Source organism: Saccopteryx bilineata, chromosome 7 (assembly GCF_036850765.1).
Source record: "Saccopteryx bilineata isolate mSacBil1 chromosome 7, mSacBil1_pri_phased_curated, whole genome shotgun sequence".
NCBI lineage: Eukaryota > Metazoa > Chordata > Mammalia > Chiroptera > Emballonuridae > Saccopteryx > Saccopteryx bilineata.
In genome coordinates this window covers 67,926,812-67,942,908 of record NC_089496.1, presented here as the reverse complement: position 1 = coordinate 67,942,908, position 16,097 = coordinate 67,926,812, and the positions used below count along the sequence as shown (strand labels likewise).

Genomic DNA, 16,097 nt, shown 5'->3' with positions numbered 1-16,097 from the left:
CTGTCCCCTGTCACTACCATCTGTTTGCCCTCGTCAGGACCCAGGGACCAGAGGCCGCAGGGACACGGCGTGTGACTCACCCCCGGGCTGAGCGCGGCCGCCTTTGCTCTTCTTCTTCTTCTCCTTCTTGTCCTTGTCCTTTGGCTTTGCTAACCCAAACAGGCGGGAGGAGGCGCCGGGCGCTGGGGTCTGGCTTGGGCCCTCGGGGCCCCGGCTGCTCTGGCTGCTGGAGCTCAGTATGTGGAAAGGCCCCTTATCTCTGTGTGTCCGAGAGATGCTGTTCCTCTTGGGGGACACTGAGAGTTCTGAGTCCAACGACCCAGACTTGGATATTGAGGGTGCAGGTGGCAAGGAGGCGTCCTCGGGGCTGGGCAGGAAGGAGGGGATCCGCAGCAGCTTGGTGTGTTGTTGTGACACCTGCTTGGGTGCAAGAGGAGAGGTCACTCAGGGCCTGAGGTCAGCTGGCGGCTTCATCACGACCCGTGTGCCAGGACTCCCTGTCCTCCGTGCAGAAAGACTCCTTGACTGCCCTCCCCTAGCAGTACTTACGGAAGCGTTAAAAATACCACCTTTGACACCATTACTATTTTTACTGCACGCACTTGACAAGTCAGCATCATAGAGAAGTAACAGGACATTGAATGAAGCAGCTAAGGGGACCCCCGCCCTGAGGAAACGGGGGGGGGGGGGCTGCTGGTCTGCACACTGACTCGTACAGGGATCACTTCAGGGCTAAAGGGGTCCGGAGGCCTGTTCAGGCCAGAATCAGAAGCTAGGCGGGGAGTGAAGTTTATCCCCAGTTTCTAGCCAAAGGCTCCACCAAAGACACCGCAAGACGAGAAGATCGGCCTACCTCCCGCACTGTGCCGTGGTGGCGGGAGGAGCCCGAGTCACCAGAGCAGTGCAGAGCCCTGTGCTGCCCCGCCTTGCGTGACGGCCTCTGCAGGACACAGAGCTGTCTTCCTAGGAGACGGTAGTCTAACTGTTTCACAGTCCAGGGTCAAGCAATCAATCAAATAGCAACATGACATGAGTAACTAGACAGGCAGTCTGTGCGTGCCCAGGCTTTCTGCCAGCCACGAGCGTCGTGTCCCAGGACCACCCCGTAGTCTCACTGACTCTGCACTGGGAGCATGTGCAGTCTACGTACTGTAGGGGAAAGCCTTCCCTGACAGGCAGCCACTGCTCACAGAGAAAGGAGCTCCCAGCAGCTCAGCACAAACAGCCTCTCCACAGACAAGTGATTCCCCACCCCGTAGGGGGCGTGCTTCCCTGTAACCCCCCATCCATTCCACATGGCACACATCAGGCCACTTCCTGCTGCCTGGTGACCCAGCCACTGTGTGGTCGGTCCCTTCTCCTTGGTGCGGTCCCCACCAGCTACAGGTGCCCACAGGTGGGGCCTGTCTGTGTGGCACAGAGCGGAGGGGCTGCCCATGGGCCAGTGGGAAGACCGCCAGCTCAGACACGCTGGGGAGTGCCCGTCACCACCTGACCACGTCCCCAGCCCTTCCCTCTCCTCAGCAGCTTCTCTTGCCCTTTCAGTGTAAGACAAGACTCTCCACAGACAGCCCTGTGCCTCTGTGTTCTTTCCCGATGCTTGCTGTCACGTGGCGAGGCAGCGACAGGCACACCGAACACTCTTCCCTGGACCACTACCACTACCCAGCACCGGATCCCACCTGGCAGACGGGAACAGTGCACGCTCCTCCCCCACCCGGGACCCCACCTGGGAGACGGGGACAGCGCACGCTCCCCCCCACCCCGACCCCAACCTGGCAGACGGGGACAGCGCACGCTCCCCCCCACCCCGACCCCAACCTGGCAGACGGGGACAGCGCACGCTCCTCCCCCACCCCGACCCCAACCTGGCAGACCGGGACAGCGCACGCTCCTCCCCCACCCGGGACCCCACCTGGCAGACAGGGACAGCGCACGCTCCTCCCCCACCCCACCCAACCTGGCAGACGGGGACAGCGCACGCTCCTCCCCCACCCCGGACCGCAACCTGGCAGACGGGGACAGCGCACGCTCCTCCCCACCCGGGACCCCAACCTGGCAGACGGGGACAGCGCACGCTCCTCCCCCACCCCGGACCCCAACCTGGCAGACGACAGCGCATGCTCCTCCCCCACCCCGGACCCCAACCTGGCAGACGGGGACAGCGCACGCTCCTCCCCCACCCGGGACCCCACCTGGCAGACCGGGACAGCGCACGCTCCTCCCCCACCCCACCCCAACCTGGCAGACCGGGACAGCGCACGCTCCTCCTCCACCCCGACCCCAACCTGGCAGACCGGGACAGCGCACGCTCCTCCCCCACCCCGACCCCAACCTGGCAGACCGGGACAGCGCACGCTCCTCCTCCACCCCGACCCCAACCTGGCAGACCGGGACAGCGCACGCTCCTCCTCCACCCCGACCCCAACCTGGCAGACCGGGACAGCGCACGCTCCTCCCCCACCCCGACCCCAACCTGGCAGACCGGGACAGCGCACGCTCCTCCCCCACCCCGGACCCCAACCTGGCAGACCGGGACAGCACACACTCCTCCCCGGACCCCAATCTGGCAGACCGGGACAGCACACACTCCTCCCCGGACCCCAATCTGGCAGACCGGGACAGCGCATGCTCCTCCCCCACCCCGGACCCCAACCTGGCAGACCGGGACAGCGCATGCTCCTCCCCCACCCCGGACCCCAACCTGGCAGACCGGGACAGCGCACGCTCCTCCCCCACCCGGGACCCCAACCTGGCAGACAGGGACAGCACACACTCCTCCCCGGACCCCAACCTGGCAGAGAGGGACAGCACACACTCCTCCCTGGACCCCTACCTGGCAGGCAGTGCGGTCAGCTGGCCGCTGGCTCAGCCGCTCGGCCTCGCGCTTCAGCTGATCCTGCTCCCTGTCCAGCTGCTTCTGGGCAGCACGCAGCCTCTCTAGGTCATGCTGGTAGGCGCCCTTGCGCTGCTGCAGCTCCTCCCGGTCGCGCTCCAGGTCCTGCCGCGCCCGCCGCACCTCCTCCTCGCGCTGCGCCAGCTGCGTCTCGCGCTCCTGCAGTGCGCGCTCCCGGGCCTCCCACTCGCGCTCGCGCCGGCGCTTCTCGTCCAGGTGCTGCGCCTGCTGCCGCTGCAGGTTGGCCAGGTCCTGGCGCTGCTTCTCTAGGCTGCGCTGCTTCTCCTGCTCGACCAGGGAGCTAGGCCTGGAGGCGCTGCGCGTGAGCGCCCGCTCGCTGAGCATCAGCTTCTGGTCCTCGATGTAGCTGTCTTGCTGCAACACCACGCCCTAAGGAGACACGTCCGGGATAGCTGCACCCCAGCCGGAGGACGGCGCTTCCTGCGCCCCCAGCCCGCACCGGGGCTGCGGTCCCCAACAGTGCGCACCCTGCCTCGTGCTGTCACCCAGGGGTGTCACTGCTGCGGGGCGCGGGTGTCGTACTGTCTGCAGGCACTGGGTGGGGACTTTAGTGTTTTGGAGGTGGGAGCGGGAAGGATGGTTACATCTTCAGGCTCAGAACTGAGTGGAACTGGTGGGCATTCCCAGGAAGTGCCAAAGCGGAGTTGTTTTGGGAGTGGCACGCCACCCAGGTACACAGCGATGGAGAATGGGAAATTCCTTGTCACTCCACAGCTCTTGAGGCAAACGGCCACCCCCAGAGCATGTGGGCAACTCTGGGCTTGCGGTTCACCCTGTTCATCAATCCCTGTCTCAGAAGGTCAGCGGCACTGTAACTGCTGTGCTGTGACCTCTCACCTCGCGAACAGCCTCCTTTACACTAAGGTCCTGATTACCCACATGCACCTTTGGCACCAGGCCGCCCAACAGCGCACCCTTCGCGAGGTTCTGGAAAGCAGTGGAGAGTAAGAGGAAGGCACGCACCTGCAGCATGCTGAGCAGCTCGTGCAGGTGGACGATGCTCTGGACGAGCTGCTGCAGAGGAACAGGGAAACGCCACATCAGGGCTGCGGTCCCCACCCCGCCTCTCTGCCCCTCCCCCCCCAGGTAACCTCCCAACACAGCAAGGGGTTTGCACTTGAACTAAATATTTTCAAACTGAAAGCACCAAAGAGAAGAAGCAGGTTCACGTGAGCCAAAAAAAACAAAACAAGACCAAGCAAACAGCTCTGTGCGGGAGGAACGTCAGCACGCAGTAAAATGTATCGTAAAACTCCAGCTGTTTAGAATGACTGGCACAGAAATGACACACGCACAATCTAAAGAGCAGAGCCGTGAAGCACACTGTAAGAATCTGGTATATGATATAAGGAGCATTTCTAAATCCACAGGGAGAAACAGTCAATGAATTGTTGAGACAACTGGTTAAATCTTTGGAAAAAATCTGGTTCACACAGAAAGCAATCAAATAGATTTATATGTTTGTGCGTGTTTGTGTGTATGATAGGACCACAAAAGAGCTATAAGAAAATAGGAGAATATTTTTCTAATCTTGAAACAGGAAATGCTTTTCAAAGGCAGATGCACGCCCTGGCCGGTTGGTTAGAGCATGCTCCTATGGCGTGGAGGTTGCCGGTTTGGTCCCCAGTCAGGGCACATACAGGAGATGTTAGATGTTCCTCCCTTGCTCTCTCCTTTCCTCTCTCTGAAATCAATAATTATATATATATAAAGGCAAATGCAATGGAAGAAACCATACACCCCAATTTTCAACGTTCGCTATGTAAAATTAAGAGGCTAAAAGGACAAACTGAAAAGAAAGCCAAGCAACAAAAATCTTTCATTTAAAGAACCTCATACAGAGTTAAGAAATGAACACACTCAGAAAAACAGGCCAGGAACGCAAACCAGCAACTTATAAAGGAAGACGTACAAATGGTTGATAGTGTGACATACTGAAAATGATTTAGCCTTATTTGAAATCAAGTAAGAGCCAAATAAAAAAAACCACTTAAAGTCATCAAATCAATAAAACATCAGTTAAAAAAATGAAACTCTCCCTGGCCGGACAGCCCAGATGGTTAGGTTGCCAGCTCTGTCCCCAGTCAGGGCACACACAGGAACAGATCAATATTTGAGTCTCTGTCTCTCCCTTCCTCTCTTTTAAAATCAATAGGTAAGTTAAAAATAAAATAAAGTAATAAATGGAAACCCCCGCTGCTGGTGAGAGAAAGACAGGAGGCGTTCGTGCTGACAGGCAGGGACGCGCTGTGCACGCCCTTCCTCCTGGCAGCGGTGCGCGTGCAGAGCCAGCAGGCCCGGGCAGGACCTCTGGGCTGCACTGCACAGGAAGCAAAACGGTGGAGCGAGGGGGGGTGACCACGTGAACCCCGGCACACGACATCACAGCACGCACCGTGACTGAGCACATCGGATAAATACACTCAAGGACATGCGTCTGATGTGTGAGAAAAAAGCTTAGGATACGAAGGTGGGAAAGCAGTGACACAAGCGGTGTGACACTGTTTATTACCCTCACGCTCACACAAGCGCAGACACACAAACATGGGTTATGTGTGAGAAAAGGCTAGCAGAAACAGAAGCACCGGACATTTAACCCTACTTAATTCTCAGTGGTGAGACAATGTTTATCAATTTTTTTCTTCACATTATTGGAGAGTTTTCACATAGTCTACCAAAAGAATATGTAATGTACTGCTTTGATAATATTAAAAATGCAAAAAACATAATCCTCAGGCTTAACATATCTGAGAATACTATTTACCCCTCATTTAAGCTCATTCTCAATTCAACAGAGAAACTTAGAGCAGTCAGAGGAGCGGCCAACTCCGGCTGAGTGTATGCACTGCATAAAACTTGGTCTTGCACAATCTTCTACCTGACTCTCCCCACTAAATAATGGGAAAACCAACAGGAAGCTAAATTTAAAGAGACAGACACCATGAGCAAAAGTCAGTGTACGAGCAGGTCTATTCATTTCAGGATGACTGCTGAGGGGCTTCCTTCAGGACACCACAGTATTTGGACCCCTGGGCCAACAAATACAAAACAACATCCCTCTGATCTTTAGAAAATAAGGGAAAGACTCCACTAATACAAAATTTCAAAATAAAGCTCCTCGGGAATTAAGAGCCACATAAAGTTCAGAGAAGAGGTGACCTCGAGGGGGCTTCCCAGGGAGCACTGGGGGTGGCCTCTGCCGGAGAGCAGCTCCCTGCAGGGCCAGCGGGACCCCACTGTGGGACGGTGGCAAAGACCGAGTCTGAGTCGGATCTCTAATGAGCAGGATGCCAGGGCCACCTTTAGGGTGACACCCCTGTTCGTGCTGAGTGAAAAGCAGGGCTCCGGGAAGAAAACTCAATCTGAGCCACTGCAGGGTAAGAAATGGCTACACAGCGCAGCCCGCAAGGTATCTGCCGTGTTCTGGGCGTGTGGCTTTGGCCCAGGAAAGGTGGCCATGAGCTGCACTCGGCGTGTGGGTGCTGGTGACCCCAGCAGGGCGGCTGCCAGCGCATCCAAGAGAGCAAGAGGCTTCCCACAGCAGCGCTCCTACACCATGCCCATGGGGCGCCCTGGGGCAGGGGGAAGGGAGGTGAGGGGCGGGGCAGCCATGTGCTGAGGGCGTGCGTAGGGTACCACCGGGAGTCAGCCTGTTTACACCAGCGACACAAAGATGAGTCCTCCTAACCTAGCAATTTCTATAATGGCATGCTCTTAATTAGCTCATAACATCCTTACCTCATTGTTCCTCTTAAGCATAAATGCCAGGTTAGCATTTCCACCCTGTAAAACAGAAAGCACGCATTTTAAAACCACGAAGATCCGGAGGGGGAAAGCCGATCTGCCGTGTGCCCGGCTCCACCGCAGTGCCCCACTCTGGTATGTCCCCGGCAGCCCCTCCTCCCAGGGCAACGGCTTCTGAGGCTGAGCTGTCGCTCCAGCCTTGTCAAGAGTTCAGGTCTATCTGGGGTATTTAAACCAACCTCTCCATGGAACTGGTCCTGGCAGGACTGTGGCCAAGTGATGACTGTAAACATGAGTTTCTAAGCCAGTAAGACCAAGTGGCCAGTAAATGGGGTCTCTTAACTGGGCTACGTGTATAAAAATGGGCTTTCCTCTTAAGGCTCCACTGGAGCAAAAGTTGGCCCAGGCACTGAGGACGGCTCCATGGCCTCTGCCTCAGGCACTGGAATGGGTCCAGCTGCAGCGGAGCAACACCCCAGATGGGCAGAGCATCGCCCCCTGGTGGGCATACCGGGTGGGTCCCGGTTGGGCGCATACAGGAGTCTGTCTGTCTCCCCGCTCTCACTTCGAAAGAACAAAAAAGGGCTTTCCTTTTAAAATAAAGTTGGAAATAAAAACAGCAAGTCAGGTACCCAGATTATAAATTCAAAGGGGCATGCCAAGTGTAGTTTAGAAAAATATACCTTTTTCAGACCACTATCCGATTCTGTTCTCCTAAGGTCTTGGCCATCATCTCCCTCTTCCTTGTCACCTCCTAAACAAATAAACAAGTTTTTTGGGTTTTTTTTTAAAGTTGTGAAACAGATTAGCCAAGAACAAAAATCAATATACACAGCTGAGGGGTATGGTCCTTCTGAACCCTACTAAAGCTGAAGAATGAGAAGCCGCTTGGTGGCCGTTACACGATTATTAATCGTTGTTGCTGATGCAGAAGGACTAGAAGCAAATGGAAACACAAGTACTGTTACTGCGCTGGCTACAGCGTAGCTGAGATCCCAGGAATATCTTTATTATTCAAAATGGACGTGACCCTGACCGAGGTCCCGGGACACTCAGCAGCTGGATCCTCGGCAGAGTCTCACTACAACAGTTACTGTCGCCCAGGACGGCCGGGCGGGCTGCTGAGCATGGCCTGCCTGCAGCTCCGAGCTGCTCAGGGAAGCACGACAGTTCACAGTCAGTCACCTTTGGCAGCGTTCATCTGATGGCTGTCGAACCCTCCAAAGGTCTCCGCTCTCCGGGGCAAGGAAACAGGGCCGACCGTGCCTTCCTGCCCCACGGGGCTGCCGGTGGGCTGCCCAAGGGGGCCTCCCAGGCTTCCGCTCACCAGACCCTGAAGGATCTCCACTGGGAAAAGGAAACATGCAAACTCCATGCGTTACAAAGCTCAGTCTCGCACGCTGAGTCGTGTGGAAAGGGAGGGAGAGGGTGGCGGGCTGCACATTAATCTAACATGAGCAAGACTCAACTACAGTGTCTACAAGAGGTACTTGGCCACAAAGCACAGAGAAACATAGGTGACTGCTGTGAAAGTCACAGCACCTGTGCTTTCTGGAGGGAGGAAGGGAGGGAGCTGTGAGGAGAACAGGACATGTGGAAGGGCTTGTAGGGTGTCGGCCACATCTTATCTCTTGATGTGGGTAGTGGCTACAAGAGGCTCACTACTAGAGCGGAACATTTGTGTCAGGTTGTGTTCTGTACTTGTGCTCCGTTTTACAATAAAAAGTAATACTCGTGTTTAAGCCACGTTGGGCAGACATGAATAAGGGGCAGCCGCGAACGTCAATTACCCTCATTGATTGCACTTTTCATTAAAGGGCCGCCTTTGAGAGCCTCCTCGGTGTTGGAGCGGAAGAGCACCCGCGGGCTGTGGGTCGGGGAGCATTCCTCTGGCAAGGGCGTGCTGCACTCGGTCATGTCCCGGAAAATCATCTCCTTCTTCTCCAGTAAGCGTAGGATCTGCTGGTCCTTCTGCTGAAGCTGTTCTGCAGAGGGAACAGAGAAAAGGTCTGGTGAGCTGACAGCTTGGTATGATGAGTTGGCTAGACAGGAGTGCCACCTTGTGGTAACTTATGGGACAGCAGAGGGCATAGCTTTTCTTCCTCACTTTAGTTTTCCTCATTACGGTATTACCAAGGTTTTGTTCTAGGTCTCTGAATTTCTGACACCAACCGGCATTTTTGTTTCTACTTCCTTGCTTCCTGCTTGTTTCTCCACCCTCTCTTCTCTTCTCTGGCCGGTGCCTGCCACGACATCTACTTTTCCACAGTCACTCTCACTACTCAACCGAAGGAGGTCTTTGTGTCATCCTTCCAGCACGGATTCCTCCCTCCCCCTGAGGACTTCATTGCTTCTCATCCTAAAATCCTTTCTCAGGCACAGACCTGTCATCTGCAGCAGAATCCAGGTCCCCTTGGCTCCGTCCTGGGCTGCCGTCCGTCTCTTACACACACACTCCTGGTGATCTCATTCACTCCATGGCTAAATTACTTCCTAGGTGCCGACAACCCACAGAGAGCATCCCGAACCCGGGTTACCCTCTTGACAAGCACCAGACCACTCGGTACCGCTGTCAAATGCTGGTCGAACATAATCAATAAGCACACTTCTCCCCAAACTGCCTCAGAGCTCATTTGTGAACGTCTGGCACAGTCGCCAGGGTAGCTGTTAGGGAAGCAGATTCTTTTCAAGTACCTTTCCGTCTTGTTTAATATCTGCTGTGACTATGCAAATTCCTCTGTGATAGAGGGTCCAAGAGCACTGACACTGAGATGACAGACTCCGTGTTCCTGTGGCCCAGGGTCAGACCATTCTCATCGCTTCTGCACCAGGACCGAGTCAGTCCTGAGCTGGCTTCTCTTCTGTTAAAAGCTATTCCCCTCCCTGTTTCCAGGTCCCTCCTGGGGCAACCCAGGGACCCAGGTTGGGAGGGACCGTCTCCTGTGACCACAGACCTTCCACAGATACGGGACTTGGACCACTCCCAACGCTTTACCTTTTAATTCCCGCGCTTTGGTGTCCAACATTCTCTTTTCTTCCTCATTCTCACTGGGAATTCCTTCATCTTCATCTCTGTTCCTAATACAACCAAAATAAACCAGAAGTTCCTCAGACACCAGTGGCTCCTGGGGCTGCCCGGTCTGGTAGGAAGCGCAGAGGTGGGCAAGGTGGGCGGGGTGGGGCTGCCCGGTCTGGTAGGAAGCGCAGAGGTGGGCAAGGTGGGCGGGGCGGGGCTGCTCGGTCTGGTAGGAAGCGCAGAGATGGGCAAGGTGGGCGGGGCGGGGCTGCCCGGTCTGGTAGGAAGCGCAGAGGTGGGCAAGGTGGGCGGGGCGGGGCTGCCCGGTCTGGTAGGAAGCGCAGAGGTGAGGGGGGGTGAGGCACGGGGGGGGGGGGCGAGCTTACAGGGTGTTGATGGTGTCCTGAATGACCTGGAGCCAGCTGTTGCGCTCCTCCTTGGAGCTGGCATGGACCTCCACCATCTCCGGGTCCTTCATGCCCATGCTGATCAGAAACAGGCCCTTCTCCTCATGGGCCACCTCCCGCACAATCAGCTTCTTCAGAGAGATCACTGTGGATTTCTGGTCCTGGGAAAGCAGAGGGGCAGACGAAAGAAATAGACACGTTCTAGCTCCTGAGGACAACTTCGATCTCAGGAAGAGAGACCACAAACTGACACGGGCAGAGGCAGGATCAAGAGAAACAGCGTATTTCACCGGCATTTTGTCAGAGAGAGTTCCACCGAGAAAATGACACCTTGTGGCTATAAAGATTCTAGTCATGTTTCCTATACGATGAAGGCCTCCAAGTTCCTCTCAGAATCTGACTGGCAATATTATAACTTAGCATGATATACGGGGCATACATGTGAGAAATACTACAGCAAACAATGTCCAAGTCTTTCAATAGGATTGAAAGGAAACAGGAGAATTTTGGGGGAGGGTGGGAAACAGTAAGGGTATGTAAGAAATTACCCTGAGGAATCTGGCCTGAGCCAATGAACTTTGAGAGGGCAGAGACCAACAGTGTTGATGCTCAATACCTCCCCCTAGTTGCTGTGCATACAATTACTAGCTACAAACAGAGACTAATGATTCAGCTTACCAATGATGCAAAGACGTATTTCTGGTCTTTTTCTTGAAGGAAAACTAAGATGTCAGTCAGCAGAACTGCTTGAACCTCTGTGCAGCGGGGTAACAGAAGAGAGCAGAGAAGCACAGTCAGAGCACTTTGTTATCAATTCAGCAATACACACACAGGGCAAGGCAACCAGCTCTGATCATTAGATTTTAGAGGCATTTTTAAATGAGATTTATCACTAACGCCTTGTCTTGGAAAAGTTTAAGGACTTATTTCTGGAAAGATATTTCCCAGGAGGCAAGATTCTAAGAATCAAACACTGTAAGAATACAAACGGAGAGCAGGACTTGAACAGATGTTATCTAGCTATATATTCCACAGAACACTCAGGTCACAGCACTTCCCACCTGACTACAGCAATGGGAAAGGCGTGGGGGAGCTCAGGACAGCTGCCAAAGGTGATGTGGAGAAACGCCTAACTGCAGACTCCCTCACATGCCCTGCAGAGAGAACAAGGCTCCACTGCTCTCTGATTTCACACGCACATGTGAACACCATGGCTTCACAGCAAGTCAGCCTCAGCCTCTCTGTGCCATGGAAACAGCCTTCTTGCTTCTCAATTAAAACAAAACAAAACGTGATAGAGTGTCAGGCCCACATAAGGATGCCCCAGGTTCAATTCCTGGTCAGGGCACATATGAGAAGCAACCATCTGCTTCTCCACCCCTACCCTCTCCCCCCTTCTATCCCTCTTCCCCTCCCACAGCCAGTAGCCCAATTGGTTTGAGTGTGGCCCTGGGCACTGAGGATAGCTTGCCTGGTCCAAGCATGTCAGCCTCAGGCTCTAAAAATAGCTTGGTACTTGAGCACTCGCCCCAGGTGAGGTTGCCAGGTGGATCCTGGTCAGGGCACATGTGGGAGTCTGTTGCTATAGCTCCCCTCCTCTCACTTAAAAAACAAAATTCAAACAAACAAAAAAAACGAACAAACACCTCTAGTCAGACCTCAGAATCACAAAAATGCCACAAATTCTTGCTCTATTTTTCTAGAACAAAAAGTGACACCTTCCATTATCCCCTTCAGGATAACGTCTGCCATCTCTGGAGGTGAGCCGCCTGAGAGCTCAGAGGCTGGCCCCTCTGCAGCACCCTCTCTCTGGAAAGGGGTCCTAGGGTCCCTCGAGGACGGAATGGAACTGCCATGTCAGCCCCTCCTGGGGGTCAGGTCCCACCTGCCCCGACAAGAACGCCTTCTCCGTGCAACTCATGGCAAAGCCATGAAGAAAATAGAAGCCAGGATGTCTGATTTCTAGGGACGTTGAATTTTTGGCCTAGATGACAGCAATTTTCCATGCACTACCAATATTTTGGTTATTTTTCTTAAACTTTACTTTTAAGTAACTCAGGTGCTTGCCAAAGAAAAGTTCTAAAACACAAGCTTTGCTGTCACTGGATCCTGAAGTGTATATGACCAGAGTCAGGGAACGAGAGGAGACCCCGCCCTTCCAAGGGCGCCCCCCACGGCACTGGCTGTTCCTGGCACGGCTCACTTGAGGGGAGAATGTCTCCACACCGACTCCTGCCCAGTGGCGGCCTTTCGGGTCAGAAAACCTAGCGTTCCGCCACGGGCTTGACCACAGCTTGATTCCAACAGCTGGAGTCTATTAGTTTTTATTTTGGGAATAGGTCAAACGCTTTGTAAAGGAAAGGACAGAGAGCTAGCTCTAGGCAGCAGCAGCTCCAGAAGACCAGGCCCTTCCAGGGGAGGATGAGTTTCGGAGCCGCCAGCTGCCTTGGAGACCAGAGAGAGGCCACGTGCGAACGAACGCCCAGGACCTGGTTTTCAGAGTCATGGGGCATGGGGGTTCACTCAGCCCAGGGTCATCATGGACCAGTGGGGTGCACAGGGGTGCACATCTGGCAGTGGCCAGAAGGGTGTGCCTTTTTGGGATTACAGGCCTAGACACGCTCTTCTCTGAATCACCGCAACAGTGTCCCAGCTCTGTCACCAGACGTCCTCACCCCAGCTGTGGTCTAACCTCCCCACTCTACTAAAAACACTGCTGCTTAAACCCCCCATTTTGCACTCCTCCTCTGCCCTCCCCTCATCCACAGTAACAACTGCAACTTCTCAGTCCGGAGTGGGTGCCCTCTGCAGCCTGGCCCACTGCCGCTTCTGCAGGCCAGGCCCCCGCCACCCTGTCTCTCTGCAGCCCCTTCTGCAGGCAGGGCCCCCGCCACCCTGTCCCTCTGCCGCCCCTTCTGCAGGTCGGGCCCCCGCCACCCTGTCCCTCTGCCGCCCCTTCTGCATGCCGAGCCCCTGCCACCCTGTCCCTCTGCCGCCCCTTCTGCAGGCCGGGCCCCCGCCACCCTGTCTCTCTGCAGCCCCTTCTGCATGCCGAGCCCCCGCCACCCTGTCCCTCTGCCGCCCCTTCTGCAGGCCGGGCCCCCGCCACCCTGTCCCTCTGCCGCCCCTTCTGCAGGCCGGGCCCCCGCCACCCTGTCTCTCTGCAGCCCCTTCTGCATGCCGAGCCCCTGCCACCCTGTCCCTCTGCCGCCCCTTCTGCAGGCCGGGCCCTCGCCACCCTGTCCCTCTGCCGCCCCTTCTGCAGGCCGGGCCCCCGCCACCCTGTCCCTCTGCCGCCCCTTCTGCAGGCCGGGCCCCTGCCACCCTGTCTCTCTGCCGCCCCTTCTGCAGGCCGGGCCCCTGCCACCCTGTCCCTCTGCCGCCCCTTCTGCAGGCCGGGCCCCCGCCACCCTGTCCCTCTGCCGCCCCTTCTGCAGGCCGGGCCCCCGCCACCCTGTCCCTCTGCAGCCCCTTCTGCATGCCGAGCCCCCGCCACCCTGTCCCTCTGCCGCCCCTTCTGCAGGCCGGGCCCCCGCCACCCTGTCCCTCTGCCGCCCCTTCTGCAGGCCGGGCCCTCGCCACCCTGTCCCTCTGCCGCCCCTTCTGCAGGCCGGGCCCCCGCCACCCTGTCCCTCTGCCGCCCCTTCTGCAGGCCGGGCCCCCGCCACCCTGTCCCTCTGCCGCCCCTTCTGCATGCCGGGCCCCCGCCACCCTGTCTCTCTGCAGCCCCTTCTGCATGCCGAGCCCCCGCCACCCTGTCCCTCTGCCGCCCCTTCTGCAGGCCGGGCCCCCGCCACCCTGTCCCTCTGCCGCCCCTTCCGCAGGCCGGGCCCCCGCCACCCTGTCTCTCTGCAGCCCCTTCTGCAGGCCGAGCCCCCGCCACCCTGTCTCTCTGCAGCCCCTTCTGCAGGCCGGGCCCCCGCCACCCTGTCCCTCTGCCGCCCCTTCTGCAGGCTGGGCCCCTCCCTGGCCTGTCCGTCTGCCGCCCCTTCTGCAGGCTGGGCCCCTCCCTGGCCTGTCCGTCTGCTGCCCATCTGAGGGCCCGCTGTCCGCCCTCCCCAGATGTGCCACCTCCGCCACCTCCAGGCTTCCATGCTGACTCTTCCCTTCGTGCAGGGACCCTCCTCCTATCTTCCAGGACTGAATGCTGCTCCTCCCTGGCCCCAGTCCTCAGTGCAGGCCTCTGTTCCGGTGCCCCTCTACCAGAGAGCAGTCTTCAGGCTGCTCTGGCTGTGTGGGCGCATGTGCGTGGGGCGGGGGGGGTCTGCTTCAGTCACCTTTGACCCATTGGACTCCACTGTGTGGTCAGCACGGTGAGACTGGAGCTGAGGACTCGGGGACTCTGACAGCAACACCCCGAGTGTTACACCTCAGAGACAGGAGGGGCCCACAGCTCAGCCCTCAGCTTTATGCCCGCAGGTCGGCAGCACGCGGCCTGCCTGGGCACACTCTCAGTGCACAGGACCCGGGGGGAGGGGTGGGCACACTCAAGGTCACTGGGGAAGTCAGAGCCACCGTACAAGCCCAGAGTACAGGTTTCAGAAAAACAATTATTTTTTTAAAAAAATCAAATGTACAGATTAATAACTTCCTTAACTTGATGTAGCCAATCATTTGAAAACTAAAAATTAATATCAAATTAAAAATAAATGTTTTATGATCTCTTTTGCTTAGAGAAAGATAAAAGGTAGGAACATCATTAAGTGTAATAAAGCTAGTTGGTAATTATTAATACTGCATTTCTCGAAGGTTCAGGAGCTGAAACCCCTAACACGCCTTTAGAAGAGTGTGCACATGTCTAATCTCACGGGCTCTGAACTGTCTGGTGGGGTTTCCCCGAGACCCCAACCCAAATCAGTAGCTCTGCTCCCGTAGGGAAACAGACCTTTCTTAACACTGCGTTTTTGTGTAAATCTTACCCCTTGCTCGTTTCTTAAAATCTCTATTCCCTTCTCCCTGACTACATCTCCTTGTGAACTTGCTGTATTTTATACAATTTTATAAGCTATCTCCTTTTTGACACAGACTAAGAACAATGAAATGACGGCTGCTCCTGCTGGACGTTCAGACACGGCTCCCAAGGAAAAATCGGGTGGCGAGTTTCTAAGAGAAGAATCTGGACTCCGCCTGCCGTGGAGGGCACGCGCCCGGCCCGGGACAGGAGCAACTGGGCTCACCTTTCAGCCGGCCTGCCGCGTTCTTCAGGAACACGCTCCCGTCCCGCACCAGCTTCTTCCGCTTCAGGTCCTCCTTGGCAAACATCTGCCCACTCTTCATCCTCATGATCGACTTGCTATCCGTCTTCGTGTAAATCTCATTCAGACGCACTTTCTTCTCATAACTTGCCACCTTGCTGTCCACCGCGCCAATGACCTCCTTCACCAGGCTCAAGGACTGGGCCAGGGCTTCCTGCTCCACTTCGTTATCTTGAAGGAAAGAATAATTCTGTATTCAGGGGGGCCTTTGGGACAAGAGCGGGAAGAAGGGTTCCTGCCCTCTTCCTCCACATCACGGGCACACTATCAGAGCAATGCCAAGGTAACAGGGTTATGTGCTTAGCCCTCTCTCAGGCCTAATTCTAGGTAAAATTAGACGTTTTTCATGATGCAGACAACATGCAACTATATGCTATGTTCTCAAGTAGAAGGAACCAAACAATTTTAGGGAGGAAGAGGAGCAACAAATTTCTCATCTGCCTTTGTTTTAAAATCTTTAATGTAAGTACCTCCAAGCAGGACCAGCCAGCCAGAAGCGCTGAGCACTGAGTAACAAGGCGCAGCAGCGACCCTGGCACTTTCAGGAGGGACCGGTGGGGGTCAGTACCAGTCCAGTGACATGGGAGAAGTTATCCAGGTCACTGAACTCTTTTTCCCCCCTATACTATAAGAGGAAGTTTGTTCAGAAAGTCACAGAGGTAGAAGTGAGCCGTAGAAGAAATGGGGTCAGGAAACAGGTTACAGAGGCAAGAGAAGGGCCCTTGGAACTTAGGGAGGAGAGGGATTGTGTGTGTGCG

General features: G+C 55.9%; 1 protein-coding gene across 18 annotated transcripts in view; it reads right to left on the bottom strand.

The window, feature by feature from the left end:
* AKAP13 (A-kinase anchoring protein 13) overlaps positions 1 to 16,097 on the bottom strand; it is a 287,475-nt gene that overhangs the window by 4,784 nt on the left and 266,594 nt on the right. For 12 of the 18 annotated variants that reach the window (XM_066239247.1, XM_066239252.1, XM_066239253.1 and 9 more), the window contains 11 exons: positions 15,262 to 15,510; positions 10,763 to 10,839; positions 10,064 to 10,245; positions 9,657 to 9,739; positions 8,452 to 8,646; positions 7,847 to 8,008; positions 7,345 to 7,415; positions 6,656 to 6,700; positions 3,881 to 3,931; positions 2,837 to 3,286; positions 81 to 420 (listed from right to left, as the gene is read on the bottom strand). In XM_066239247.1, coding sequence (XP_066095344.1) covers positions 81 to 420; positions 2,837 to 3,286; positions 3,881 to 3,931; positions 6,656 to 6,700; positions 7,345 to 7,415; positions 7,847 to 8,008; positions 8,452 to 8,646; positions 9,657 to 9,739; positions 10,064 to 10,245; positions 10,763 to 10,839; positions 15,262 to 15,510 — 1,905 coding nt within the window. The remainder of the gene's footprint in view (positions 1 to 80; positions 421 to 2,836; positions 3,287 to 3,880; positions 3,932 to 6,655; positions 6,701 to 7,344; positions 7,416 to 7,846; positions 8,009 to 8,451; positions 8,647 to 9,656; positions 9,740 to 10,063; positions 10,246 to 10,762; positions 10,840 to 15,261; positions 15,511 to 16,097) is intronic. The other 6 variants (XM_066239251.1, XM_066239254.1, XM_066239259.1 and 3 more) reach the window with 1 other exon arrangement.